Raw genomic sequence first — 23426 nt, forward strand, 5'->3', positions numbered from 1 at the left:
ATAAATATAATGTCAGATCAATCAAATACACTGCTCAACATGATCAAATCTTACTAAGAGTCGTATCAGTTTTTTTAGGAACCGGCTGTACCTAGTATCTTCGAGCAGGGAACCATGGCACCCTTTTAGCATGTGTTCCACTTTATCCATTAACATCGACTTGTAGTCATAACATTTTAACATATTACATTATGTAAACCATATATGATGATGTTAACACTATTTACGGTGTGCTAGTTTCAAAATACTCGGCAGGATGCACTGAAGATGTTCTGTTTAGAACGAAAACGTTCTGCAATCGATGACATTTTATAGTTTTTAAATAAACGATTTTATACCAGAATACATCTCGAAGTTTTTACTTCTGTATTGGTTGAATAAAAATGGTATACATTTTTATTTTATAGTCGTATTACTCCGTAGAGTAACTAGGTGCATTTTTCCGTTGGAACTTTACCAGCTGCAGACGGGGGATGTGAATTGCATAGTGTAGAATTCCTTCCTTCTCGTCTTCACTGCAGCATCCATTTGACTTGCAAATTGTAGAAGTCTTGGAGGTGTCACCAGGAAAGTGTACCAATAAGTTTTCAATTTAAAAATCTTTTAGTAATATTTTTAATATTTTCAATATTAATAATTTACTATTAGGATTGAAAACTACTTCGTCTTTCAATGCCAGATGGCGCTAACCACCTACTATCATCACTTCAGTTGCGATGGGTGGGAAAAGCTCTCGATGCGAATCAGTTAAAATATGGAGAACAGTGCCTACGTTCTTTCCGATGAGGCTCCAATAAGAGCCGAAAATCGCGATTCAAGGGACTGGACTGCACTCCGTATTCTAATTGAAAAGTAAGATTGTTTTGCCTTCGCATTGCAACTGAATAAAAATGGTATACATTTTTATTTTATAGTCGTATTACTCCGTAGAGTAACTAGGTGCATTTTTCCGTTGGAACTTTACCAGCTGCAGACGGGGGATGTGAATTGCATAGTGTAGAATTCCTTCCCTCTCGTCTTCACTGCAGCATCCATTTGACTTGCAAATTGTAGAAGTCTTGGAGGTGTCACCAGGAAAGTGTACCAATAAGTTTTCAATTTAAAAATCTTTTAGTAATATTTTTAATATTTTCAATATTTTCAATAATTTACTATTAGGATTGAAAACTACTTCGTCTTTCAATGCCAGATGGCGCTAGCCACCTACTATCATCTGTGCGATGTTACTTGTTGCGATGGGTGGGAAAAGCTCTCGATGCGAATCGGTTAAAATATGGAGAACAGTGCCAAAGTTCTTTCCGATGAGGCTCCAATAAGAGCCGAAAATCGCGATTCAAGGGACTGGACTGCACTCCGTATTCTAATTGAAAAGTAAGATTGTTTTACCTTCGCATTGCAACTGAATAAAAATGGTATACATTTTTATTTGATATTCTTCTATTTACAAAGGAACAAATAACTTCAATCATTGCTAAATTTCAACCAAATATTGTCAAGAATCCGTCATAACTGGTTCAGTAAGTATTATTTACCATTGTTTGTATAGTAATAGATGGTCAACGCAACGGGTAAATTTGTTTGATTCTAATTGAGACAGTCACCAGATGTTACTACCATTTCTGTCAGTGTTGCAATGTCAGGCGTAACTACGATAAATCCAAATGCATAGATACCAAGTTGGATACGACCCTATTCATAACACAACTCGCATACATATTAAGAAAAATAAATATATGGAAGAATCATAGGCTTCATTTCACGAATTTCATTGGGGTGGCAAAACCTACCGGGGGTTTGGGGGGAATACCACCCAAGGGAAAGGGGGGTCCGGGTCCGGGTCCTCCCCCGGGAAAATTTTAATGCAAAATAGAAGGGTTTAGAAGAACACAATTTATACACTATTGTTTTATAACTATACCTACACACTTACTGTACACATCCTGATTTTCGATTTTTTACAATATCTGCCCCAAGCTTGTGTATCAACCTAAGATTCTACTGGATACAGGTCTAAATCTTATAAATTTAATACAATAATTCAAATCTTTAATAGCCTTTTATTTATAATAGTATTTTAGTAAGATAGAGAAACAATGTGTGTTTTAGAGGTGATGGATTCGAATCTAACTTAAATGAAGTCTCCTTTTCCGGATATTAAATACATCAATGACACTTTCGATATCGACTGGGATTTTCCTTTCAATGGCTAAAAGTCCCAATGCAGACATTCTTTCCTGGCCGCTAGCGTTTCTGGTGTAGGTTTTTAATCTGCTCAGGCATGAAAAGGTCCTTTCACACCCAGCTGAGTTTAGTGGTTTCGTGAAAAATATCCTGAATATTTCAAACGTCATGGGCAAGACATTTTTTAGAGCCTTTTCCACAAAAACTGACGATTTTCTTCAACTGTTTTGTTTCTCATTTCTTTCATGTCATGAAAAATTTTCATTTCGCAGAAAAGTAACTCCTCATTCAAAGAGTAATATTTTGAAACAAACTTGATGCTTTCCTCCACTACTTCATGTCTTTCCAACAATTGGCTCAGGTGGTTAAGTACATCCAAATAATTGTTTTCCTGCAGCCTATTTTCAATTTCCTGTTCCAAAGTGTCAAGGAGTGGGGAAAACGGTAGCTTTTAGGTGCTCTTTAACCGTTTCAAATGGAGCTTTAGAGCCTCCGCCAAGATTAGCTGGGATTTTTCCTCTCCTTGGGATCCCCGCTGGACGAAACCCACATTTTTCAGTAATTTTAGAGCAGTAATCAAACAACTTGTCGAAGTATTGGTCTGTCCTAAAACTATGTAGTATCTCAATTGTGCTGTTCTTGACTGATTTCAGAACGTCAAAGGTCAGGCTGACTGATTGTAGTGTTTTTGACAGTATGTCATTGTGATACGACCTGTTTCAAGAGAAGAATATTGAAGACGAAGTTGAAGTCTTCCATGCTTTTGTCTAATTATTTATTCTTTTAATAACACATTTTTTACGTAAATTTTTTGAATAAAAAATAATGCTACCACCACAGCAAAAAGCCTGAAACATTGATTTTTATACATAATTTATTTATAAAATTTAATTTTATGGGTCAATCTTTGGGGTGGCAAAATAGGAGGGTATAAAACTTTGGCACCCCCGAATTACGCCTATGGGAAGAATATATTTTTATGATGTCATGCTATTATCCATTGTACATATAAAACAAATAAGAGAAACAAGAGCTGATACAAAGAAAAGAAACTAAAGCCTGCTACTAAAGTAACTTGTCCTCAGTAAGAAGAAGATTTGTTTCTTTGTGTCTCTAAACTAAAGCATTCTACCTGTCTAGTATTAACAACTGAACTAAAAAAAAGAATGTGTGTGTACTTTGTACGCACGTAAGAAGTTATACTTCTATTATATGATTATATGATTATAAACGAAATTAATATACTTTTTATTTATATTTTATTTAAATATTAAACTAATTTATACTTACTACTTCTCAAACACCTTTATTAAAACAGTGCCAAAAATTAAAATAATAAAAGAATAAAACACACACAAACACATTAAAAATGCCACAAATGATTTCAGAACATTAATTGTCGGAAAATTTTTTAACTAAATACGTATTTTTTGAAAATAAAATTATATAATAAATATACTTACAATCATAAAATGTATAAAAAAAATAAAAAAATAAAAGTTTCTATTGGGATTCGACCAACTTATCAGCGCGGTTGGTATTGGCGTTGTATTGGGGTTCATTCGCATTAAACGCTTCGCCACGGAGACAACGTGTCATTATGTGCGAAGATCGACTAACTAAACGGATTAAACTTTTGACATTTTTGAATTACATAAATCAAATTATTTTGATTTTGAATTGAAATGATTTAGAATTGAAAAAATACAACAAAACATAGAGTAAGAAAACAATATATTAGGTGAATATTGATAGAAATTTTGATGGTAATCAAATTATGTAAATAAAAGTATTACATAGGTACTATGTATTTTGGTAGGTTCAAATAGGTAGGTACCTATGATACATTTACAATTATTACGTACCTGTTGCTTTAAAAACTATTTAAAAGTCACTACAATTATAAACTTTTTTGCTTCTGTCCTCACAACAATAAAACTAATATATTATACATTTGTTTACCTTCATATTGAACAATTATTTATTATTGACAGATCATTTCAACACGACTAATACCATACTGTCGGTGTGCGCATGCGCACAGATTAATATAAATTCACCCTCAATCTCAATCGCGCCTAAAGAAGTATAACTTCAATAAATTGGACTAAGTAAGAAAAACATTGTTTCTTTGTCTCTCTCTAATCGATCTATACAAACGTAATAAAATTTATTTTGGGAGAGGTTTCTATAATATAATAATTAAAAATACAATTCTACCTTCTAATCATTTGTTCCCATTCTTGCGGTTCCACCAAACTGATACACCGTGAAAGACCAATAGGAGGCATGATCAAAAGACACGAATATTACACGAATACCTACCAGCTGAAAAACTACATTGAAAATATACACAAGTGACAACATGATTGAGAAGATAAAACAATTACTGATAATTTTATATTTTTAAAAATACTTAAGTAGTGTTATATAAGGAGTATAGTATAATACATAGCAAATATTATCTCAAAATGTTATTATCATAATCTAAATTGTAAGTGTTCCGGAATTTGTTTTATAAATTACGTGAGAATACTACAACTAGTCGAGGAAATGAAGCATTTTGGCTTGCAATTTTTTCGTCCAGCATGGATTTACTTGAAATTTTCACAGAAGGTAGGGAATAGTCCAAGGATCATTTTCTATATCATGCCGCTGTACGCTAAAATCTTGGGGGTGGTTGCCACCCCATCTCGGGGTGGAAATTTTTTATTAAATTTTAACCATGTAAATCGATGTAAAAAGTAATTCTAAGAAAAAAATATTTTTTACATTTTCTTCGTAAAACTAATATTTTTCGAGTTCTTCGCGCTTGAAAGTAACAGTTTTTCGACGAAAAAATCGACTCCTTTAGAGGGTTTTTTGAGAATACCTCGAAAAATATGCATATAATCAAAAACACTGTGGATATCAAAATTGTATCTTTTAGTAACGCAAATCTAATTCTTTTTCTATAATATCTTTAAGGACAACACAAACCGAGATACGGTACGTTAAAAGTTAGCTTTTTTCGTCAAATGTATAATTTGAAATATTCAAAGCCAAATACCGGGAAAACTTTTGCATTTTTTGAGGAAAATTTAAATAATATTTTTTTAAGTATACAATTATCTCTTTAAAAATAATAATAAAAAGTTTCTAGCATGAAAATTTAGCGAATCATGATCAAAAAAAGGTCGGTACCTGCTTTTCTCTACGAAAAATTCAGTGAAAACAACCCCCTAACTACCCTCCTAATTAAAAATTAATCTTAACCTTTCAGTAATTCCTTGTATATTTGTATTACCAACACATCCAAGACGTTTGACCTATTCAAAAGGCCTAATTTTAAAATAATTGGAGTTTAAAGGAAAATTGATTTTTTACAATTTCGTATTTTTCACCTTTTACTTCAAAATATCTCCGAAAATATTGGAGTTACGAAAAAAGTGACAGACCACTAAATTGTATCTTTTTTAATAACTAAAATTCAGTTGTACATAGATTTTCAATACTGTGAACAGATAGCGAGATATAGCTGTTTAAAACCTCTATTTACGAGCAAACACCTCCTTATTCAAGCCCTTTAAGCCCACCCCAATTAAAAACTAAGGGATCTTACGGAATTAAATTTACACAGTCTTATAGCTCTTCGAAAATCCTACAAAATAGTTTTTAAAAAACTTTTTATCGCTAAAAATGAAGGAGCTATGTTTATAAAACGATTTTTTTTTTCGAAAAAATCGAATAGTCCTTTTATGGAGTATTTTCAATGTATGTTGATGTGATCTTGATTATTGATATGAGATAATATTCTTATATGTTACTTAATTTAATCAATGTATTAATACTAATCTAATTAATTAACCAGATCACATATCAATATGTTTTCAATCTCAGGGCGAATTATAAATTAATTACTTCCTTTCGTGGCTTCAAATATTTCTTAATGGTTCCTAATCGGGATATAAAAGAAAAGAGTAAAAAAAATACACATATGGGTTACAATTATAATCAAAATATTTTTTATTTTATTTAAAAGGCAATCAATGCTTAATATTTGCTATTTCTTATTATTCTTAAACATAACATTTACAAATGGGAATCTTATTTCCTTTTGGTTTTCAATTGAAAGTTTTTATTAACATTTAACTATTAGGAGTTATTAGGAACAACTCTATTTAACTTTGATGAAGCTTTTCTGATATTATTGATTATGTTATTCAATTTTTTATGTGGAATTTAATACGAAAAACCCATACATTCATGTCCAAACAAATGAGACTGACCTTTTCCTGGTGAACTGAAAATGTCCTCACACAAGACCCGTTTCCTGCTATCCTTGGCTGCGATCAAACCTCGTCCTGGCTTCCAGTAATGTTCTCCTTTGAAAAACTAGCTCGAATAGCTCTCGTTCCTGCTTTTGTCGTGATGCTGTGTTCTACCTTTTTCGAAACTGCTATCAGCTACCGGGACACTCTTGGCTCAAGGAGGTTCTTTTACTCTCGACCTGGCCTACTTCTCGTTCCACGATAGATACTCCACACTCACGGAACTACCGGCTTTCTCACTCTCCGTACACTACCGTCTACTACTCGACTTCACTTCTCGACAGCTCAAAACATTCTGATCTCACTTTCTCATCCATTCCCCTACTTTCTAAATATCCCTTCCAGATTCACAAATCAATCTTCCACCACCAACTCTCATTCGTAATATTTCTCAAAACCAATTTTTAATCTTTCTAAATATGCTTAATGGATTTCAAAAGAAAATATTTAATTCCCATTCTAAAATACTTTCTAACTATTTACAAATTTTAATGACCTATTCTCTCTTTCAAATGAGTCTTATTTAGCATAGGCTAATGATCGAAACCTTCCGCGAAAAACGATAATGAACTATCATCTATTTCACTGAGTTTTATTTAGCATAGGCTAATGATCGACCTTCCGAGAAGAACGATAATGGTACGCGTCATTCACTTTGTTTATCTAAGCACATTGTTCCGAGTTTCGTACGCTTATTCTAATCACTTCTTAAAATTAAATATAACAATTTGTTGTATACAGGTTGTTCTAAATTTATATGCCCGAGGTTGAGAAAATTAAAAATATTTTATATTAAAGTGAATTTTGTTTATAATTATCAAATTTTAATTTTTATATCAAATAGAAATATAACAGTATAATACCACAGAACCGGTTCGTATACTGGAAGATGACTAAAAAACTATTTAAATTTGTATTTGTGTAAATAAATGTTTTTGTAATTCTTTAATTCTACTTTTTTTTCTAAATCGATCAATTAAAAGATCTACTTATAAAAATTGTAATGTTATTAAGGGTGGTTTTTAAGGGTTTAAATTTTATGATATTACATCCTAAAGCATAAAAAAATCATTATTTAACCAATCAACATCAAATTTTACCCATATTAAAGTTTACAATGTTTTTATATAATTTTTGACAATAAGGGGTAGTTTACACCCCTAAAAATAATCAACGCTCTTGAGCATGATATAGAATATAAAGTACAGGGTGAGATAATCCTAATCCTAAATTTTTATGTAAATCGATGCAGGCCGAAATTATTCTTTTAGGATAAGTAAATTTTTTATATACATCTCCAACAAGGGCGGTTTTAAGGGTTGAACTATTATGGTAGTATATCTTAAAGCATAAAACAATCATTATGTAACTAAGAAGAACCAAATGTTGACAATATTAAAGTTTAAAATGTTATTTTATAATTTTTTACAATTAGGGGTAGTTTTCACCCTTAAACAACCAAAAGCGTACAACGGCTCAATATAGAAATTGAACTAGAGGGTGAAATGAGCCTAATCCCAAATTTCTGTACAAATCGATGCTGGACGAAAAAATTGCGAGGTTTTGCCATTTTTTCAGCTTCATTTCCTCGACTAAACATAGTGTAGTGCTTATTGTGTGTACAATAGGAATAAAAATTATGTATTTTTCCGTATTTTTTTGTTTCTCTTTTGGCTTGTCCGAAGGTGTCACTCTCTTTTCAAATTTCAGATATTATATTGTTACATTTATTTTGTAATCTGCCTATTTTTCGTGTTTTCATACTTCTAGCCTTAGTAGGTGTCACAATTATCCCTAGTAGTTCCCTAGAAGGGAACAATAGAGTATATTGATTTCATTAATTGCATCATTAGAAAACAAAGTTTCTGGTGATATTTTTAAAGTTTCGACAGACATTGTTTCTTTGGAAAGCAAATTTAAGGCTGATATCACATCTCTGGAAAGCAAATTTTCTGCTAACATCTCTTTGAAAATCTCTAGTTAGACACACTTAGATATCTTTTTACGACAAAATATTGTCGTTGAAAGACCAAGTTGCTGTCGATATTTTGTCTTTTAAAGAAAAAATTAAAGAAATTGAAAAGAAGATGAAAGAAACGGCAACTCAGACAGAGAAATTGGGGCAGAAAAGTTTGTCCATACTGTCAAAGTTGCTGACATCTAAGAGAGTATTATATTAGGAATGGACGTAATGAATTTGCATAGATTTGAATAATTGGATTTTAGGAATGGAATAGGGTAATCAAAGTTGGTAACGAGGAGGTATTTCTTCATCCACATGATGACAGCACCGTGCAAGCAGCCCTCTAGGAAGATATAGTTGTGCCTGCGAGGAGTGAATCAATCATAGTAACGCGGCTGCATGGAATTGTGAAAGAATGAAGACCTGCTATGATCGAGCCTTGGAACGATGATGATGAGGTTGGCCGAGGAATTATAATTGGAAAGGAATCGGTTACTTCTGGAAATATTCTGCAGTGACTTCGTCATATATAAAACTTGAAGGACAGTATAACTGATCCGACTTACACCCCTTTGAAGGTTAAAAAAACATTAGACTGTTTCCTTCCTAATATCGTAAGCAAAACAAGAATGTCAATGTCCAGACTCACAGAACCCTAAGATTGTGATGCAGTAAGTATATCATCATCATCATTTGGCTCTACAACTCTATGTGAGTCTTGGCCGCGTTTACTATGTCCCTCCATTGTTGTCGGTCCTGAGCAGCTATTTCCCATTGCTGTACTCCCATTTTGCGTAGATCACTGTCTACTGCGTCCTTCCATCTCTTTCTTGGGCGACCAACTGACCTTTTTCCATAAGGCCTTTCCCAGAATGTGGCATTCAGAAGTCTTTCGTCACTTGATCTTAGCACGTGACCCGCACATCGTATTCTGTTTGCAGTAAGTATAGAACGGATCATATTCTATCTACATTTGATTTACCTGGTCGACACTAAAACCACAGAATACCCCAACCACCTTACACCAACTTATAATAGAGCAGGTTTGTGAAGGTTTTTTTGAAAGTTTGTTTTGTTCTTTTCTTTACCAAGAATTTTATCTCGGGATAATGTTAATACGGTGCTTTTATTAAACTTTATCTCTGTTGATTGGTGCTTTTATCATGCGATGCAAGCGCACGAGGTGGGATAAGTTTTGTGGTGGAGAAAATATGTGTATATTCCTACGAGTATTCAAGAAATGAAATTAAACAAAGTAGTGGACATTATTCGTTGAAAAACCCTCTGAAGTTATCAATTACTCTGTCATTTTATTGTAAAATAACCAGAAAAAAAGTTATGACTACCAAAAAAAATTTGGTCAAAAATTTCTACTTATTTTTGTTTAGAACTTTTTTATTTTCCATTTTACGATAAAAAGGAATAGGAATAAAGTTGTAGACAATTTATTTTGTTACAAAATATTGTTGTATAAAATTTTCTTTATGATTGCCAGTTTTCGAGATAAAGTACGAAAATACGTTGCCTACCTTTGTCCAAGATTACAGCCGGGTGAATACAGCCAGCAGTGAAGCCAGGAAATACAACAATAAATTTAATGGTAGGGGAGCCCAAGCGGGGATTTTTTTAGTTACTCGAGCGCGTCATATTATCACATGGGAAGTACCTTTACCATATAGTGGCTCTTAATACAGGGGAGTTCGTTAAGGGGGGTCCGAAAAAACCCATTCTTAGAAAAACGCGAAATCGTCAGATTAATATAATGTAAGTTAAGTACCTATATGCAAAAAAGTTTATATTTCAAGAATCTAACGATCTGAACGATCTGTAAGGAAATGGACGAGTCACAAAGTATCACAAAAAAGCGAATATTTCGCGAAATGAACGTCAGATCAAAAAACTAAAAAACACGTGTCAATATTTTTAAAAAATCTATCGAATAAACCAAACACGACCCGCCACGGAGAGGGGTGGGGGTTAAAATTTTAAATACGAACCCCGCGATATTTCGCGAAATGAACATCAAATCGAAAAACTGCAAAATACACGTATTCAATATTTTGAAAAATCTATTGAATGGCACCAAATACGACCCCCCTACGAATGTGGGATGGGGGTACTAAGAAATCTTAAATAAGAGCCCCCAATTTTTATGCAGATTTGGATTTTTTACGTAAAAATAAGCAACTTGTATTCGAGACGTTTTTTCGAATTATAGATAGATGGCGCTATAATCGGAAAAACGATTGTTGGAAATAGAAAATTAAATTAAAAAAATGCAAAGTCCCCCTACCCCCTACTTTATGGAAAACTAAACTTTTTTGGTTTTAGGACCTAGGTACTCTTCACAACCCAATAGGTCCCCATAACGCTCGAGTGACTACAAATTTAGCATACTTTCCTCCCCTACTATAACTTTTAAACAATACTATACAATAAACTTATATTTATCAGTCACTGGATTCGACAGTGTAACTTACATTCAAATTAGAAACTAAAGAGATTCAAGACATTTTTTCAGATAATGTTGAAGCAAAAGTTTTAAATAAGTATAATATGTATGTATAAAAATATCACTTATTTACAAAGTTTAAAAAAATAATTTTAATATTTTTTTATCACTAAAAAAAAACAAAAAACTTTTCCGGTACCGGGAATCGAACCCGAGCCTCCTGGGTGAAAGCCAGGTATCCTAGCCACTAGACCATACCGGACTTGAGAAGTAGATAAGAATTACGTGTATCTACCACACAAATATAATAATTAAACTTATATAAATATTTTTTACCACTTAGGTTTATCTCCTATATCTCTATTTACCATATTTATTGTATCCCACTTAACTATTCACAAATACTATTTTATTTAACACAATTTTCTAAATTATATAGCACGGTAAATTTCATGACGTAGACGTTCATAACAATAAAACTTTGACAGCCCAAATGTAGGTTAAATGTTACGAAAATATTTGCTACTTACGGCCAAGTTCCTGATCGACTTTGTCTTCTGCTAATTTCACTATCCTCTTCCAAAGATTTGCTTTCCATTAACTCAAATTTGTTGTCTTGGTCCAGATGCTTTTTATTGTGTAAACAGGTCAACCGAAATTCTAACCTATCTGCCATTCTGCACTTCTGCAAAGTGGGCAAATCTGTTTCTGAACCGACCCATAGAGATGCCATTATTTCACAGTTGGTAGCTCAAGAAAATCAATTTGCAGAGACGATTAATTAACTGGTAATTAAAAATTGACCCATTTTTGAAAGGTAAACGAACACACACCGTAGTTTTGAGCAACTTTCGCTATTAAATCAGTTGAAATGTTCCACAAATGGCAGCAATAGGTTTTCTATTTTAAAAATACCGTAAAATAGTAATTTATTTATAGTTGTCAACGTTTTTATGATGCAAAACACTAATCACTCTTCGGGCGCGATAATTACCTTGCATTCAAAAATTTTCACTATTTTAGACCAGTCCTTGGGCATCATTTTTTAAAAAACGTCAAAGCAGCCACAAAATTTTACGTGCTCACAATTATTTTATTTCTCAAACATTGTGTGATGACATTGTTATTAGCACATTCTTTGAAAAGAATGAGTAAACTTATTACACACAAAAGTGGACAAAATCGTCTTAATACACGCAAAATCATTCTCATAGGTCATATAGAGATTATTATAACAAGAAAAGAAGATAAAAGGAAATGTAAGACAAGAAATTGAAGTAAAAGTGCAACGAAATCAAAATATCGGAGGAAAAGACAAAAAATTGAATGGTAGATATTGAAACGTTAGGTAGGTATCTGCCAAGTGGAAACCATAATGTGGGAAAAGGTATTAGTAATTTTACAAAAAAAGTAATTTAAGTTAATGATTGTACATTGCGGAGGAAAAGAGGGATGGGTTCTGAATGCTTTAAAATTATTGTGTGGAAAGAAAATAGAGGATTGTAACGTTGACTACCACATATTTTTAAAGATTACTTTGAAAACTCACTGATCCCAAATCCCAAACTTGGAGGTAAATCCTGTAATAGGGCTTTTCATCGATTGTCATTTGTTTCATGCCCCGCGCACTCTAATTAAAAACATGTAATCGTATTTATTTTCCTTCCATTTTGTCAGAGGCGCCGATGTCGGCATTGTGATTGGTGGAACATGACTTTTGACAAATCCTGCGCTATCTGTGAATCTGTGTTCAGTGTTCGTGTTCGTTCGTTCGTTGTCGTTCAGTTATTTTATATGGTCGGTTATGTGATGTGTTTGTGTCACCATAAAAAGCTGATATTCAGTCGTGTTTTTTGATATTTTGTAATCGAGTACCTTTTTAAAGGTAATTTTTTCTGATTGTAAGGTGTGATTGTAGGTACTGTTTATCCAACAGTTTTAAAATACACACTTTATTTCGCGTTTTGTTGTTAGGTCTAATGGCTCCGTTAAGCTGTTGTGTGCAGACGGTGGAAAAGTTCAACAAGTAAACATTTATTTAATCCAAATTAAATACTCATATTTCTATGTAAAATGTCACATTATTTTATAAATAAATAAGTAAGAAACAAAAGTTGTTTGTGCTTTACCTTTATTGTCCACTTGAATAAAATATTAAATATTGGAAGTACCGTATGGAGGCTATGTACCTAGCATGGAGGCTAGATTATGGCACCCTTCCTATCCAATCAACAACAAGAACCTTTAAAATTTCACACCTATCATGTCGAAGCTACAGACCACTTATGTGGAGGCCAGATTTGTAGTATCCTTCCATTTAACCAGGTGCTGAGATGGCGCTGAAATACGTGACATGTTTTTTAAAGAGTAAGATCGCATTCTACCAAATCACACAACACTTTTTTCTATGATTTGTTTCGAGATTCTGTCACATGTTGTATAATCTGTGTATAATATTAATATACACGGATTATACTTACGACATATGACAGAAGCTCGAAACAAATGGCTGTGAATGAAAAGCCCTATACATAGTACTTGACAACGCTTCCTATCATTTCCGGCAGCTCACTAAGATGACAAAATTAATAAATCTTCAAAGCTGAAGTGCATTTGTATTTCAAAGATTTTTATACAAAAAATTAACTTATTGTTCTACACACGAAGCAATTTAACAAATTATACGCCCTGGAGAGTATTGCCAAAAAGCACAGACACTCTATATTGAGACTTTTAAATATTTTTTTGTTTCCGACCCTCTAGAGCACGGGTGGGCAAAAGCCGGCCCGCGGGCCGCATCCGGCCCTTTTGCTTACTTAATCCGGCCCGTTGAAAAATCCCGCAAGCAAATTTTGTATCTCTTTTCTCCGCCAAAATATTAGCGTATGCAAAACGTAGGTATACTATATTCGCTCTCGCGAGATTTTTTTTGAGATATTCGGAATAGGAAACGTACAACACAAAAATTCCTACCTCACACTATTAACTGCTAAAATCAACTCAAATCAACTTAATCTTTCATTAAAAAAAGAAGAATTATTAGAAATAGTGGGAGTGTCTACTAAACTCATAAAATTTTGTGAAGTTTATTTCTACAAAATATTTTTATTTTGTACAATAAATAATTTTCTCATTTGCTATCAATACATTATAATGGTTTAAATAAATAAATATTGATTGGCGTAAGGTTTATGTTATTTTTATGTCTGTTTACTATTAATAATATTGGATATGAGCAGGTGCGTTGGTTTTGTAGTAATTTCCAGTCACTTCTGACAACTGAATTTTTCAAAAAAGAAATTACTAACGTCAGTGTCAAAAAAAATCTCGCGAGAGCGAATGTAGTATACGCGGTGTAGTCCTCCGACTGCTATAGAGTTAAGAGTGAAATAGCTATTTTTCTATGGATGATATACAATGTGCAACTTCTCTCACTACTTACATACATTCAAAACGAACAATTTCTCAGGCAGTGAGAAAAGTCGGCCATTGCAGTGAGAAATATTTTTCCTCGCGGGTTCTCCGCCGCGGTTTCAATACATATGATCGCCATTTCCATGGTAACATGCACAATACAAACACAATTAATATTGTCAAAAAAATGTGTTGAAGCAAAACTTACCAGTAATTACCTTTCAAAATTGTTTAAAAATAACTCTTAATTAGAATTTTAAATAAATAACGTATATAAATTTTAAGAATATTAAATACCTGTAGGTATGTACTTTATTTCAATTTATGCATATAATATACCTAAAAGCACCTAAATTAATTAATTTTGAAGTTTGAACTCTTGACAAAACCGCATTCATAGAAAATGTACAGTGTACAACACATGAGAAAATGACATATTTCTCCCTCGCTTGATTTGCGCAAACTTCTGCGCTCGTAAGAAATATGTCTTTTCTCTTACTTGTTGTATAATATACTATTGTATAACAAGGGAGGAAAGTGCTACTTTTCCTCCCGAGAATGAAGTTTACATCCCGACGCGTAGCGGATGGCAGTATCATTCAAGGGAGGAAAAGGCACTTTACTCCCATGTTATACATATGATTTTTCCACCTTCCTCAAATAACAAGTCATTTTTTTTTTAAATAATTTATTTATGTAACTAACTGACAAAATTTATTAGAGAACTAAAACTAACAAGTAGGTACATTGTAACTGTCAACTGTCAAGTATAGGTAAGTTAAATTATTAATGTAAACATTGTTAAATCAAAATAAAAATTTACTGTTTTTTACCATTCTACAAAATACAAGGTGTTCTATAAATAAACGTTTAAGTGTATAGATACTTACAGCAGATCTTCCTACAAGCCAAAACATCATCACAGCCACATATGCAGATGACACAGCAATCACTGCAGCTCTCTCAAACCCGTACATCGCCTCGCAACTGCTCCAGACAAATCTCGACAGTATAAATATCTGGTTACAAACATGGCGAATTAAAGTAAACGAAAGCAAGTCAGTACATATAACGTTCACTAATCGAAAAGATACGTGCCCAACCGTCTAATTAAATAATCAAGTACTACAACAAAAGGATGATGTAAAATACCTAGGTATGCACTTGGACCGCAGACTAACGTGGAAGAAACACATATTCACGAAAAGAAAACAGTTGGGTCTGAAACTCAATAAAATGTACTGGCTGATAGGAAAAAGGTCACAACTGAGTTTGTACAATAAAATTTTAGTATACAAGGCAGTGATTAGGCCAATATGGAGCTATGGTATCCAACTGTGGGGATCTGCGTCGAGATCCAATATCGACATCCTGGAGAGATTCCAATCGGAAACCTTGCGCATTATCACAAATGCACCGTGGTACATGCCCAATGAACTCATTAATCGTGATCTCCAAATGAAGACTGTCAAAGAAGAAATTGCCAGTTACGCTCAAAAATACGACATCCGACTACAAAACCACCCCAACAGTCTAGCGAAGAACCTAATGAGACCCGAGCCAAACAGAAGGCTAAAGCGCCACACTCCAAGCGATCTACGAAAAGATTTTAAATTTTAAATTTTCAAAAATATTTTATTTATTATAGAGTTATATTTATAGGGTTTTATTTATTATTCACAAATAATTTTGTTAAGTACTAAAATTATGATTTCATAGGTTATTGTCACTGGACAGTCTCCTCTTTTAATTGTTAAACAATTTACTTATTGTAATCATTATTACAGATTGTAAATAAATAGAATGTTAAAAAAAATGTACCTAATTACAAAAGAAGTGTCTAATATTACCAAAGAAGACTGGTAGAAAAGAATCGCCAAAGTGATCAAAGTTGAGTTAGCGTCTATATTCATTAGTTGAATAGGTACTATGCGAATTGGGCACTTCCAAATTAATGGTGAAAATAAATTTATTATTGAATTGAATGATGATAGTGACGCAGAAAATATGGAAGAAGACGAAATTAAATTAAGTGTAAGTATTTTAAGTGATTCCTTGTTATAGTAGGGGAACAAAGTATGCTAAATGCGCAGTCACTCGAGCGCTTTGGGGACCCATTGGGTTGTGAAGAGTAGGTCCTAAAACCAAAAAAAGTTAAGTAAAGTTTTTCATTTTAGTGGGCGCTTGCCATTTTTTAATTTAATTTTCCGTTTCCAACAATCGTTTTTTTTTCGGATTATATCGCCATCTATCCATAATTCGAAAAAAGTTGCTTATTTTTACGTAAAGAATCCAAATCTGGAATAAAAATTTGGGGCTCCTACTTAAGTTTTTAAAGTAAACCCCCACCCCACCTACGTGGGGGTTCGTGTTTGGTACCATTCGATAGATTTTTCAAAAATATTGATTAAGTGTATTTTGCAGTTTTTCGATCTAATGTTTATTTTGCGAAATATCGCGGGATTTTTATTTAAAATTTTAAATTTACCCCCACCCTTCTCCGTGGGGGGTCATGTTTGGTATCATTCGATAGATTTTTGACAAATATTGAACACGTATTTTTTAGTTTTTCGCGAATTATTCGCTTTTTTTGTGAAACTTTTTAACTCACCTATTTCCTTACGCCCCGCTCAAATCGTCACTTGAAATGCATAAGTACACTCTTTTGCATGTACTTAACTTACCTTAATCTGACAATTTCGACTATTTTTAAGGATAGATTTTTTTCGGGCCTCCCTTAACGAACTCCCCTGTGTTAAGAGCAAGCGCGGCTCCTCCTTAGGGTCAATTGGTCAATGACCCCCCTAAAATAATCTCATAAAAATACCAATTTTATTAAAAATATCTTTTATCTAAAACTTCACTCTGAAATATAAAATTCTCTCTCAGCAGTCTGCATTGGCAAAACAAATATAATAGATATAATAACGTCGCGCCTCGCGCTATACACAAGCCCGTGGCTGGGCCGTATTTTAAATTGTCTATATACAGTTCTTATGGCTTATGGACAAATGCATGTAAAATAGAAAAGAGACGGCAGATAGCAATTTCGTGGGCGAGAGTGGGAGTGACCTTTCCGTCGTATACCTCTAGTAGAGTCGACGGCCTCACGTTTAGTTAGTTACCGTCTGCTGACCGCACTTCACGGCAGGTCTATATCGATCGCGGCGTATTTGCGTAATTTATTTTGTTTTGTTGGATTTTTTTGTGATTGTAACAAAAACAAGATGAGTGTTGTTGACGAAATAATTGCCTTAAAATCTGCTGGAACACTAAATTATGAACGGCGGCTTGAGAAAAAAGAAAGTGGTCGACCAAAACCAAACATGAATTTAAAACAAACAACAAAGGATAGGGGTAAGGACATTCAAAGATATTTTAAAGAATCAATGTACAATTTGTGTGATTGGATTTGTGGCTGCAGTGTGAGAAATGCATTTTTTTGCTATCCGTGTTTACTGTTTTCGAATGACGCTGTATGGGCGAAAAATGGAGTAACTGACATTAAGCATTTAAAAGTGAAAATTACAAAACATGCCTCTTCAACTACTCATATAAATTCATCAATGAGTTACGCAAGTTTAGGACGTGTTAACATAAGACAGCAACTTGATAGTGTATAGGGGAACTGCGGGTATTACCGCCCAGCGGCAAATACCGCCCACTCTATAAAATATCTTAAATATAGAGAAATAGTAACTTTGGCAACGTCGAAGTGACGCCACGATACTACTGAGAGAACCATGCAACAAGGTCGCCGTCCATAAGCATATTTAGTTGTTTCAGAGAAGTCAACGTGTTTTGTGTGGTGCCACTATAATTTTTAGGAGTTCGAAAATAATTTGTGAGTAACTTATTTTTATACTTAATATATTGATTTTTTTATTAATTAGTAACCGGTCCTCTTATATATATATGAATCGAAACAGTTTCTTTCAATATTTTGAGAAATAACGATTAACAATTGTTTTGTTTGTAATATGGCGATGGCGGGTAATTTCGCCCAACTTGGGCGGTATTACCCTCCAGTGGGCGGTATTATACATTGATTTATACATTTTTAATTTAGGATAAAGAATGCCAAAGACAATGATGAATTCGCGGAAAAAGGCAACATGGAGCGCAGAACAGCTTCAGGAAGCTATAAATGCAGTTAGAAGCGGAAAGGGGAAAAGGCAAAGTGCAAGAGAGTTTGGTAATATATGATCTTTATTTTTTAATCCATTTTCTAATTTTCTTTTTTCAGGTATCCCATATTCTACATTAAAAGATAGGTTAAATACAAACAATGCTTGTGCAGCACAACTAGGTCGTCATCCTATATTTTCCACTGAACAAGAAAAGCAAGTGGCTGATCGCTGCATCTATTTGGCAAAGATGTTCTATGGTCTAACGGCCACTGATTTACGAAAAATCGTCTACGAGTTTGCGGTTAAAAATAATATCAAACACTGCTTCAACGATGACAAAAAAATGGCCGGTAAAGACTGGCTTCAAGCATTCTTAAAACGACATCCAAATCTTAGTTTGAGAAAACCCGAGGCAACCAGTTTAGGGAGAATTTCGGGTTTTAACGCTGAAAGTGTAGGCCTTTTTTTCAAAAATTTAAATATAGTTTTAACAAAATATAACTTTCAAGCCTGCCGCATATTTAATGTTGACGAGACAGGCATTACCACGGTGCAGGTTCCATCCAAAATTATAGCTCCAAAAGGTGTCAAACAACTGGGAAAAGCTGTAAGTTGGGAGAGAGGTCGAAATATAACTCTGTGCTGCTCAGTAAGTGCATCAGGGATATATATACCTCCGATGTTTATTTATCCTAGAATCCGAATGTCCGAACAGCTCAAACGCAATGGACCGGTAGGTGCCATCTATGAATGCTCGGCCAAAGGCTGGATGACTGTAGAATTATTCTTGATTTGGCTTAAACATTTTAAGAAACACGCATATACTTCGAACGACAACCCAGCATTGCTGTTGCTAGATAATCACAGCAGTCATTGTTCTTTATCTGCTTATGAATTTTGCCGTGAAAATGGGATCATTATGTTATCGTTTCCGCCCCACACGTCCAATAAGCTACAGCCACTAGATTTGACATTTTATGGGCCGCTAAAATCTGCGTATTCAAATGAATGTTCACTTTATATGAGACGAAATGTTCACAAAAAAATAACACCATTTGATGTATCTGAAATTTTGAATCGAGCATTCGTTCATGTAGCTACCATGGAAAAAGCTCAAAAAGGCTTTGAAATAAGCGGTATTGTTCCATATAGACCAAATATTTTCACGGACGAAGATTTTTTGCCTTCTACCCTTTCTAATATTCCCGCTGTTGAACTACAACTTCCTGAAGATGAACTTACTCCCTGTACCTCAGAAACAAATCGAGTGCCTTCAAAAGATGCAGTCTTGGAAACAAATGAACCTAATGTTATTCCAAGTACATCAAAAGCCAACGAAGCTCATGCAGATGTCACTCCTTCAACATCAAAATCAGGCCTTGCAAATGAAAGACAAGGAGATATATCGATTGAAGAAATGACACCGTTGTGCGTCATAACTGAAAATAAATTAAAAAAGAGGGGTAGAAAATTAGGCATTTCAAAGATTTTGACGGCGACTCCAGAAAAAATAGAACTGGAGCAAAAAGAAAATAGAAAAATACAAAAGAAAGAAAAGCAAAAACTTTCAAAAAATGTAAAACACGTTAATAAAAAAATTAAACGTGTTACGAGGAAAGTCTTCGATGATAGTTCTTCAAGCGGTTCATCCCTACACGATGAAATGGAGATTTGCAATGACCACAGTTCCGATGATCCCAGCAGCGACGTAGAAGAAGAGTGCATCTATTGTGGCGAATATGGAAAATCGGAAATGTGGTACAGATGCGGAGTTTGCCATAAATGGGCGCATAAAGAATGTAGTGGTTACGATAATCACAAAAGTTTTATATGCGATTATTGCAAATAAAGTGTAGTTTGAAATGTTTTTTTACTTAAAAGTATTTCTTTTAATATGTTTTTTATATAAAAATATATAGATGTTGTTTGTGCGTAAATAATTATTTTGTGTTTGATTTTTATACAATGTAAACCCTGGGCGGTATTATACCATCAGTGGGCGCTATTATCCGCATAGTCTGATAATTCCGCGTAAGTGTAGGTTTGTGAAAATAAATGTCATACTCCGCAAAATAAAATAAATGAATATTTTAGGCTTAAATAATTAGAAGTGGATAAAATGACTCTATTTTGACAGTTGACATTTTTTTTCAAGACCTGTAGTTTTTGATTAATTCAATAAATTGCTTAAGTGGGCGGCAATACCCGCACTTCCCCTATCGTAAATCTGTGCATGACTTTAATGAATTGGTATCTAAAAATAGGTATATTTTAAACAAACTAATCGACTGTGTAAAATTTTGTGGAGTTTTCGAAATTGCATTGCGCGGTCATGACGAAAGTGACAGCTCCAATAATCGTGGAATTTTTCTGGGCCTTATCGATTTTGTTTCTGAACTGGATTTAATGTTTAAAGAACACATTGAAAAAAGTACAGTATTTAAAGGAACATCGAAAACAATTCAGAACGATATTTTAGAATCAATGTTAGCCATTGTGCATACTCATATCATGAAGGAGATTGGCCAGACAAATTTTGTGGCCATTCAAGTAGATGAGACCACAGACAGCTCCAATAAAACGCAGATGATTATCATATTGCGATATGTATTAACTGGTATTGTACATGAAAGATTTTGGAAATTTGTTAACCCCCTAGGTACTACAGCACAACATTTAACTAATGTAATATTGGAAGAACTTCAATTATTAAAAATTAATGAAGCACCTGAAAAATTGATTGCCCAAAGTTACGATGGTGCATCAGTCATGAGCGGTAAACTGGGAGGAGTACAAACAAAAATTAAAGAAATATACCCAAATGCACACTTCATTCACTGCTATGCCCATCAATTTAATCTTATCCTCCAAAAAGCGGCGAGTCAACACAAACCGATAAAAATATTTTTTGCAAATTTACACGGATTTTCGTCCTTTTTCGGCCGATCTCCAAAACGTACGATGGTTCTGGATAGAGTGGTTAAAGTAAGGCTACCTAAAGCTGCGCCTACTCGATGGGCTTTCAATACAAAATGTGTTGAAATTGTATACACTTATAAAGATGATTTAAAATCTTGCTTAGAGGAAATTATTGATGAGGAGCAAGATGGTAACAATATAAATCAAGCAACTGGTTTAAAAAGACATTTGGAAGATGAGCATTTTTTATTTTGGTTAAATTTTTTCCATAAAATAATGCCCCATGTTGATATATTGTTTAAACAATTGCAAATGCGAGACATTGATGTTATATCTGTCAAAAATTGTATCCTGTCTTTTAACAACAATATCCAAATAATTAGAAATACTATTTTGGAATCAGAAGTACCAAGCACATCAACAGCAAAAAAAAGAAAAACTACTGCAGAGGATCCAAAGCGACGAACTGCACTTGAAATTTGTGATATTATTATATCTGAAATAAATCACAGGTTTAGTTTCAATGATCATCTCATGATTTCACAGTTATTCTACATAGAGAAATTTGAAGCATACACTACCAACTTTCCGCAAAATATTTTAAAAATGGTGACGGCTAATTATCCCACAGTGAATATTTCCAAACTAAAATCGGAACTTGAAGTCTTATATTGTCGTGAGGATTTTCGCAATAGTGCTGGTGCAGTAGCCATACTTCAGCTTTTTATTAACATGAATTTGTCTGAAACATTTTCTGAAGCAGTGAAGTTATTAAATATTTTGTGCACACTCCCTATGACAACCGTGGAAAGTGAGAGATGTTTTTCTACTTTAAAAAGAGTAAAAACATTCCTGCGTAATACGATGGGACAACCTAGACTTAGTGCCTTGTCTATGCTGAGCATCGAGAAAACGCTTGTCAAGAGCATTCCAAATTTCAATGAGAAGGTCATAGACTATTTTGCAGAACTAAAGGATAGAAGAATTGACTTAAAATATAAAAATATTTAAAGTAAGTTTCGTTTTAATAAATTTACAATTTATTATACTATAAATATTCCTATCTATATATCAGTCAATAACCTGTTCATACCATTTTTCCTATATTTTTTAAAAGATTTACTCTAAAAAAAGACAAATTTAATTTTCGGAAAACTAGGGTAAATAGTATTGAGTTTTACCTAAGTCTGTATTTTTTATCTAAAATATAAATGCTAAAAGATCTTTTAAATACTTTAAAAAATCAACAGTTTGAAGTTTTCAAACCAAAATGACCCCCCTGAAGATTGACCCACGAGCCGCCGCTGGTTAAGAGCCAATATATGGTAGAGGTACATCTGCAGGGCACCAGGTTTCTCCCCATATGATGATCTGACGCGCTCGAGTAACTGCAAAAACCCCGCTTAGGCTCCCCTACCATTAATTTTTGAGTTGTGCAACTAGTATTCCGACAAATTACAAGTGTAATATTGAAAAGACTCTCGTTTTAACAAAGTTGTTATATTTTTAGGTTTTGCATTTTTGAAATAAATAATAGGGCTTTTCATCGATTATCATTTGTTTCGAGCTTCTGTCATATTTTGTATAATCTGTGTATAATATTAATATACATTAAAAACCCTATTGCGAGGACATGATTGCAACTTTAAAAATTTTGAACTGACACTTTTTTTTAAATTCGAATATGGAATGGACCTGCCTATTTTGAAGTTACGCGTTTGCGTCGATATTACGATATTGAGTCATATGATTGATTTGTCCTATTTATTATAATTTTATTTAGATAAAAAATGAAATATTTATTCTAAAACCTATTATAATAACGTTTTAACTAGAAAATACCAAAATACATAATGAGAAATTATTTAAGTGAAATTGCTGTTGACTCCCAGTAGATACTATGAATTATTCAAAACAAATATGTCCGGTATGGTCTAGTGGCTAGGATACCTGGCTCTCACCCAGGAGGCTCGGGTTCGATTCCCGGTACCGGAATTCCTTTTTGATTTTTTTCATTTTAATTTAATGACGTGTTGATTGATAATATCCCCTATAAA

At 33.5% G+C, this 23426-nt stretch overlaps 1 protein-coding gene and 2 non-coding genes across 7 annotated transcripts in view; 1 reads left to right on the forward strand and 2 right to left on the reverse strand.

Moving 5' to 3' along the window:
• Positions 1 to 23426, reverse strand: part of LOC114330604 (NAD kinase) — a 214517-nt gene that overhangs the window by 176282 nt on the left and 14809 nt on the right. For 2 of the 5 annotated variants that reach the window (XR_007699462.1, XM_028280002.2), the window contains exon 1: positions 11437 to 11896. The exons of 1 other annotated variant lie outside the window; for it this stretch is intronic. Coding sequence is in view for 3 of the 4 variants with exons in the window: in XM_028280002.2 (XP_028135803.1) it covers positions 11437 to 11639 (203 nt within the window). In the remaining variant the exon portion in view is untranslated. Of the gene's footprint in view, positions 1 to 4401; positions 4543 to 11242; positions 11293 to 11436; positions 11897 to 23426 lie in introns of those variants that run through there. 2 more of the 5 variants (XM_028280008.2, XM_028280003.2) reach the window with 2 other exon arrangements.
• On the reverse strand, positions 11097 to 11168 carry Trnae-uuc (transfer RNA glutamic acid (anticodon UUC)). Its single transcript has one exon. It is a non-coding gene; the product is annotated as a tRNA-Glu (tRNA).
• Positions 23293 to 23364, forward strand: Trnae-cuc (transfer RNA glutamic acid (anticodon CUC)). The gene has a single exon. It is a non-coding gene; the product is annotated as a tRNA-Glu (tRNA).

Source organism: Diabrotica virgifera, chromosome 7, assembly GCF_917563875.1.
Source record: "Diabrotica virgifera virgifera chromosome 7, PGI_DIABVI_V3a".
Classification (NCBI taxonomy): Eukaryota; Metazoa; Arthropoda; class Insecta; order Coleoptera; family Chrysomelidae; genus Diabrotica; species Diabrotica virgifera.